Consider the following 8724-nt stretch of genomic DNA (forward strand, 5'->3'; position numbering starts at 1 on the left):
TCTCCGCACAAACTACTAATGCCTCATGTTTGTCTTTTTAAAGTGAAGATACACTTACCGGGTGCACTTGAGTCAATTACAACATAGTATTCATTGAATAATAATACATTGCTACTATTTTGAGTGTATTTTCTGTGGTATATTATTTTATTTTATTATTTTTATAACACTGTTATATATCTTTTATTATGTGTGTATTGCATATGTTAATGTTTATAATAATATTGTCTGTATTATATGCCCTCCTGGGGCCCTAATTTGGAAAATAAAAATATTCTATTCTATTCTATTCTATACATCATTCCCATGACCATTTGAACATTTGTTGAACTTTACCAATTAAACAAGTTAAAAAGAACTATCAACTCATCCTGGGAACAGTATATCTATGTTCCTGACTCATCCTACACAAATGTAAATACATGATAAGAATTTTTTGTGATTTGTTTTTGTGAAGTTTTTATTGCACATTGTTGCATGTCAGTGATATTGTTGACTTTTTTCAAAACTACCTCTACCCTTTTTTATAGGGAAAATATGCGTCCTTTTCATCAAATTGGGAAATTTAAAGTAAACCACAAATTTAACTAAAACTTTAATTTACAGACCCCCTTTCAAGAATCAACCCCTGCTTTGAAATAAGACCCCTTTTTGTCAGTGATTATACATAAAAAGACACTCAAATCTGCACATATAGCCATTCTAGGCATGAAAAATGTTAAAAATGAGTGTTTTTCAGTTTGAATTTGTGCACAATTACTACCAAGACAGCACTGTTAGGGAATAAAGTTGTCTTTTTGGGAATAATTTTAAGCCATTTTTTTTTAAATTGGGATTCTTCTCCAGGGGAAAAAGCCTTTATTCCCCCCTCATTTAAGGCAAACAATATCACTGCGTCACGTATCATGATTATTGCAAAAATAGTGACAGAATAGGTTTTCACAAATTCAAAAACTCGTAAATGCAAGGAAAAATTTCCAGTATACCATAATATTACATGTTATGATATACATACATCATGTACATGTAGTTCATATCACTTTATTGATTACATAAATGAAAAGGTGTGATAAAGGCATTTGTTGTATTATATTACACCAAAGTCTGAGGTAAGAGGGCCAGGTTGAAGCACTCTCAAACATGTTAAATCCCACCACATTATTCATGTTTAAATTCATGTGTCTGTCCCAAGTCAGAAGCATGTAGTTCATTGGTTGTTGTTGGTTAATGTCTGTCCTATTTGTGTTTAGAAAATTGTTTTGTTATAGATTAAAAAAATGTATATAATAAGGCTCTTAGTTTTAAGGTTTGACAATTTTCATGTGCTTTTCATCACCAGCCCAGTAGCCAGTACTTGGGTACTGGCATGAACATACGGATTTTTTGTGTTATTTAAATTTACTGTTACGAAATTTTAGAAATTATTATAAATTAAGGAATGTATCTCCCTCATGCAAAGCTCTGATTCCTTTCACGGATTTGGCTTTACTTTTTGGACCTTTTCGATTATAGCTCTTCATCATTTATATAAGCTTTGAATTTCAGATATTTTGGCCACGAGCATCACTGAAGAGACATGTATTGTCGAAATGCGCATATCGTGCAAGAAAATTGGTACCGTAATTTTTTTTATTATCATGTTTATATGTCTATATAGAATGGGTTTTTCTCATTGCTAAAGACAGTAATGAATTTGATTGGCACTAATTGCTTTGAACTCTGGTGAATAGTTATCTCTTTGACAATAATACCACACATTGCTACATCTCCTTTTATATTAACCCAAAATTTAATTTCCCAAGACAATGATTCAATACTTATAGGCATGATAAAACATTTAATAATTGAACTACATTTGTAAAACTAATTCTTTGATTTTCTAGCTAATCGTTTCGATCTAACAGTTTGGTTTCCACTTTCAATTACATAAGTTGTTTTCATATTTTGCTTATTGAAACCAATAATTTCTATATCAGTTCTTGGCAGCAACTTTGTAACTACCCCTGTCACAGTTGTCCTTTGTAGCTCTCTTACTGTGAATCTTGTCCCAACTTCAAAAACCATGGATTTTCTAGCCAACATTGTTATATTTACAACTTCACCAGGCATAATCATTTTTGTCTCCTCTGGTACTAATATGCAAGATTGTACTGTAAAATAATTGGTATACAGTAACTGCATGTACTTGTCAGTGATCGGTTTTGTCCGTCCTCCTTCAGCACGTGTTAGCACATAAATTTTTGCCTCAAAAGCATCATGTTGAGAAAATGCATTTGGTTCACATAAAAACATTCCTCTTGTTACAATATTACTTTTGATACCTCTCATGAGAACACCAACATTATCTCCCGCTTGGCATTCTGTTACAGATTTTTTAAAAACTTCAATATCAGATACCGCTGTTTTATGTGTTACTCCTTCTCCAAGTATTTGAGCTTGCTGTCCTTTTTTTATAATTCCATCTCTGAGTGTACCAACTGCCACTGTTCCTCTTCCTCTGGCTGAAAACACATGTTCAACTGGTAAAATAAATGGTTTTGATAAATCACGAAATGGAATATCAATGTATTTATCTACAGCTTCCATCAGTTTTAATATAGAATCATGTCCAGATTTATCCCCTTTCAAAGCTTTCAATGCTGAACCCCTGACAACTGGAGTATTTTCTGAATCATATCCATATTCTTCAAGTAATTCTCTAACCTCAAGTTCAACGAGCTCTGCAAGTTCATCATCAACCAAGTCAATTTTGTTCAAGAAAACTACTAATTTATTTATTCCTATCTGTTTTGCTAATAACACATGCTCTCTAGTTTGTGGCATTGTGCCTTCTGATGCAGCAACGACAAGTATTGCCCCGTCCATTTGAGAGGTGCCATTAATCATGTTCTTAATGTAATCAAGGTGACCCGGACAATCAGTGTGTGCATAATGACGAAGGTCGGTTTCATAACCAACATGACATGTATTTATTGTTATACCGCGTTTTCTTTCCAACTCTGCTTTGTCAATATCCTCAAACTGCACAAATTTTGCTTTACCGTAATCAGACAAAACTTTTGTAATAGCTGCTGTTAATGTTGTCTTGCCATGGTCAATGTGACCTATTGTACCAACATTACAATGCGGTTTCCCTGGAGTTTCAGCTTCGTCATTTTTTTTCGTATAATTCCTGGTGGTTAGAAGACTTCTCGAGTAATTTGAAGTAAAATTAATTAGTGATTGTTTATATAATGTACGAATACTGTGAAGAAATGCTCGGCGAACTACGTTCGACATGGTTGTATTTATGGAGTTTATGCGGACTGGGGATGAAACGAAAATAACTTGTGTTGTAATTCTTCTATATGAATTGTCTCCTGTGATTGGGCAACCATCAATATACTAGATATAATGTCGTCCGATATATATTAAAGGCTCTGAACTAACGATTTTCTGTGCTTTTGTTATAATTAAGAATAAGAAGTTTCGTAAGTGACTGGTCATTTATAAACTGAAATTAAGAGGGCGTTGAAAAATATTTGGGTATACTTCAGATTTCCATGGGGTGGGCATCGAATATTATTTACAAGATTTCAGTAACTAAGTATTTTTCAAACATGCAACAGTTATAGTTAATTTGATGAATATCCTAATTTAGTATATGACCATTCAACAGGAGTGTCTCAGTAACACTTTATTAAGATGTTCAACTACTGAATGATCTCAACATCTAAACTGATCAAATCATAATTTTGGTTTTGTACGGTATACCGTCAGATACATAATACTCAGCCCACTCAGCTAGCTGTTAATGTATTCAAATAGAAGTTATTCCAAATATTGAAAGGAAATCCCCGAATGGAAATTTTGAAATGCACAGGAATGTTCACACAGGCGCGGGTGCAGACAATTTCACACAAATGAATATGTTTTTGGTGTTTTTGACACAATTAATTTTATGAATTGATCATCTGTACAGCTCCTGACAGCAGTATATATACCTTTTATATTACATGTACCATAGGCGAATCCACGGGGCCCCCTTTTCGTGGTACTGAAAAAAAATTGGTTGATTATATAGGGAATCACTGAAGCATGACTGGAGCGGGTCCCCCTTAGGTAGGTCAGTCGTTGTACATGATTGTACTATTCGGTGTGCAAAAGCTTATCAATATGTTAGAAATGGGTATGAAACGGCGTGACACATTCCAAAGCTTTTTAAAACGAGTACATGTACTTAATCTTTCCAAGGAATGTTAGCCATAAAAGTACGCTAAATTCATGGATGGTCTGCTCCAGTAAATTTTCGAATCCATGACACTAGTAGCTTGAAACTCAACAAAAATATCTAAATTTATATGCATGATATAAACGTGTATCACCTTAAGGCAATATGACGTATATATCACCCTGCCCTTCGTGTGAGCTTGAACACGGCCCTTCAAGATCAAAATGCTGGATTTCTAAGAAAATGAATTGCAATCAGGCGTTCCCGACGACTGGGCATATCTTATATTCTAGCTCCAGTAAGTTCCGTTTCACATCAATCCAATTCAAGATTCAGGTTGTTTTAATTTTCAATATGCAATGTAAGAAATGTCAAAAAGTTTTAGACGTTGCAAATGCTTCCTAACACACCAAAAAAAAAGATCAGCACTTGAATATAGAAAAACATAATAATGTTCTCGATGTTTTCTTACGAACGCTACAGAACTATAACGAGAGAAAAAACCGTGATAAAATGAACATACAGAAAATATCGACAAACAGTACACAATGTCCTGAATCAACCATAAGTTGGTTCTACCCGTGCATATTTTAGTGAGCATCTACGACCAGCATGATGACGTTACACACAGTGCTCGGTTTAGTACTGGCAACGTTACTCGACGTAGTTTTCAATTATTTCAACCGACTTCAGTACAAAACGTCAAAGATTTGCACTTTATTTTAATACAGCTGGCATATTTTAAATGTTAAACTACTTATTTAAACAAAAAATAGACTGTAAACATGATTGATTAAATATTTTTGACAAATTAACTTTATTTCCTCAAATTATACTATATTTCAAATATGTGTCACTGACACAGCATGCAAACTTGAGTGTTGCTTGATGCATATACTTTATGATGCTCAGGATTCCGTCATCACACGCAGGTATCTACGTCTAGGCATATATATATATATATATATGTTACAGGGAATTTGTAAAATCACTGAAATTTCAGGGAATTTGTAAAATCACTGAACTGATAAGTGATACATAAAATCCCTGATATTGACTAGTGAATTTACAAAATCCCTGAAATAATTAAGATTTTTTTTTACAGATTCACTGATTAAATTCAGGGAATATGTAAAATAAACTCATTTATATTTATTAAGAATTTCAGTGAAAAAAGCCTATAACAATAAAACTCAATAAGTTTGAGGTTAAGCTAGCCTTTATCTTAATACTTAGCAAACAGCTTTCATGCAATATACAACTGACAGACTATAGAAAAATGGCTCAGACACATGCAGTTGTTTTAATCAAGACCAAACATACACAAAAAAGTTACTTCAAATTATTGAGGGAAAAACTTTTAATGTGTTATCGTACTATATGTATGTATTACAGAAGACTGTTAAATGTGAAAATGCTCGACCGTAATCGACAAAGGAAACGACAGCAATGCGCTTCGAAACGAACAATTAGATCTACCTGAGACTCTCAGGATCTACTATGAAGTATCTGAAGTTGTTTTTTTAAGACAAACGTACTATCTCAACCATGTCATTAGCAAAGCACCATATGGAGAATGGGCAGACATTATCACGGAATCTAGTTTCATAGTTTCATAGTTTATTAGTTTATTAAAGAAAACTCAGCCGCAGAAGACTGCATAACAGGAGCACATTATACACAATATAAATCATAACAAACTACATAATATATACAGTTAACATTTTTAAATTATACATCTTCAGAAAAAAATCTATGTTTATTGCAATTTTAAATAAGACAAGCATCTTTTCTATCTTGAATAAAAATTGAAAGCTTAGACAGCACATTATTATTACAACTTGACAGAGAGGGAGGCAGGACTCGGAATTTCGGGATTGAACCTTTCGGGTTCAGGGATTTCTTTTTTCGAATTTCGGGATGTCGGGATATTTACTTTTTTTTTTATTATTAAATTCGGGACCCAGGATATCAGGATCAGTACCCCACCGACACCCAACCCCCGCCCCTTGATGCATATTTTTAGGGGCCAGCTGAAGGACACCTACGGGTGCGGGAATTCTCGCTACATTGAAGACCCATTGGTTGCCCTCGGCTGTTGTCTGCTCTATGGTCGGGTGGTTGTCGCTTAGACATATTCACCATTTCCTTTCTCAATTTTATCATAATATACAGATAAGCGCTAAAATTATTTATGTGTTATAAAGATTAATAGAGAACAAACAAAACAATAGGAATTTCAGGGGGAAAAGGAGAAACCGGGCTAGCAAAACAATTATCCTGTCCAAAAGTGCCTATGACTTTTTATACCTTTTCTGAAATTCTCCAGTCATTAAATCTTTTACAAAAATTCATTGATTACCAAAAAAAAAAAGATGTGGTATGATTGCCAATGAGACAGCTCTCCACAAGAGACAAAAAATGACACCGATATTAACAAATATAGGTCGCCATACGGCCTTCAATAATGAGCAAAGCCCATACCGCATAGTCAGATATAAAATGCCCCGAAATGACAATGTAAAACAATTCAAACGAGAAAACCATTGACCTAATTTATGTACAAAAAAAGAACGAAAAACAAACATGTAAAACACAAACAACCACTGAATTACAGGCTCCTGACTTGAATGTTCATAATATACTAAATGTAATGTCCATAATGAAATGAATATAAAATAAACAAGAGGCTGTCACAACGACAGCAAACCGGATTTATTAACATTTATTTGTGTCCTGGCAATATCACAAGAACCATTACTGATGATTGGTGCAAGTGAAAATCGTCAATATCAAATTTGACCTCTATTTTGTCATCAGTATCAACATATTGAAATTTGAAAAGCTTAGATTGAATGGCTCGTGAGTAAATGCAACAACGTGAATGGAAACACCATTTTACGATCTTTCAAGAACCATAACTCCTGAGCGGTAAAAGTCAAAATCGTCATTATTTAACTTGACCTCAATTTGTAATCAGTTACAACATATTAAAATTTGAAAAGCTTTGGTTGAATGGTTCATGAAAAAATGCACGGACACGACTGGAAACAACATTTTTCAGTCTTTCAAGAACCATAACTCCTGAACGGTAAAAGTCAAAATCGTCATTATTGAACTTGACCTCCATTTAGTCATCACTGTTAGTAACAACATATTAAAATTTGGGAAGCTTTGGTAGAACAGTTCATGCGTAAATGCACGGACACGACTGGAAACGCCATTTTACGATCTTTCAAGAATCATTACTACTGAACGGTAAAAGTCAAAATCGTCATTATTGAAACTGACCCCTATTTTGTCATCAGTAACAACCTATTAGAATTTGAAAAGCTTGATTGAATACGGTTCATGAGAAAATGCACGGACACGACTGGAAACACCATTTTCAATCTTTCAAGAACCATAACTCCTGAACTGTAAAAGTTAAAATCGTAATTATTGAACTTGACCTCCATTTTGTCACCAGTAACAACATATTAAAATTTGTGAAGCTTTGGTAGAACAGTTCATGGGTAAATGCACGGACATGACTGGAAACGCCAACTTGAATCTTTCAAGAACCATAACTCCTGAACGGTAAAAGACAAATCGCCATTATTGAATTTGACCTTCATTTAGTTGTTAGCAACAACATATTAAAATTTCAAAAGCTTTGGTTAAACGGTTCATGAGTTAATGCACGGACAACATTTGATTGCCGCCCGTCCGGACGCCTGACCGCCCGCCCGGTCGCCCGCCGAGCATCCCTAAATCAATAATGGACATTTTTGTCACAAAAATCCGGTTAAAAATGGGAACTTTGGAAATAAAGGAGGAGGGATAAAACAAACATTTTGTGTCCCCAAGTACTTACGACTTTTGATACTTTTCCTGAAATTCTCAAGTCATTAAAACAAAATTCTTCCTACAACATTTTACATACTTTCAACCACGCTCTGAATGCCCGCGATTTCGTGGGTGTGTTCTAGTGTTCATTTATCTGAACAAACAAAGTGTTTTCAACTGTATTATTTATACCCCAACACTGACGAAATCATGTATTTCAACTTTGCCAAAAAAATATTCAGGATATTTTAGTGACTTTTTGTCTCTTTTACCATACTACATCTTTAAGAAATGACTTCGGATTTTTAGCGCATTTCAAGTTTGCGATTGCGCTGGTACACTAACAAAATATATTTTTAACTTGTGTACATGTTATACCTATCAATTTGATACTATTCTTCAAAATCTCAATGCACAATTATTGAAAAAGTCATTATTCCCCTAAAAAGCACAGTTTTCTACGCCCTTCTTTTTGAAAGTATTCTTCAAAATTCCAAGAAAAATAAATGGTTGTAACAGAAAAAATACATGTCATTAGAGTCGACTTGACTCTAAACCGATAATGATAGAAGTTTAATGCACAGTAAATCACATTGCTGGTTATCTGAGGATTAATTTGAGCCCTTAACCACATCTGTACGTCAGCAAATGGCGATGAAACAAGTCTCTAAAATGCCCCCAAAATA

General features: G+C 34.1%; 1 protein-coding gene across 1 annotated transcript; it reads right to left on the bottom strand.

Annotated features, from left to right (window-relative positions):
- Nucleotides 1-1817: 1817 nt before the first annotated feature.
- LOC134715492 (elongation factor Tu-like) lies at nucleotides 1818-3305 on the bottom strand. The gene has a single exon (XM_063577698.1). The coding sequence runs from the start codon at nucleotides 3277-3279 to the stop codon at nucleotides 1864-1866; it is 1416 nt and encodes a 471-aa protein (XP_063433768.1). The 5' UTR covers nucleotides 3280-3305; the 3' UTR covers nucleotides 1818-1863.
- Nucleotides 3306-8724: the final 5419 nt, after the last annotated feature.

The sequence above is a fragment of the Mytilus trossulus genome, chromosome 4 (genome assembly GCF_036588685.1).
Source record: "Mytilus trossulus isolate FHL-02 chromosome 4, PNRI_Mtr1.1.1.hap1, whole genome shotgun sequence".
Taxonomy (NCBI): domain Eukaryota; kingdom Metazoa; phylum Mollusca; class Bivalvia; order Mytilida; family Mytilidae; genus Mytilus; species Mytilus trossulus.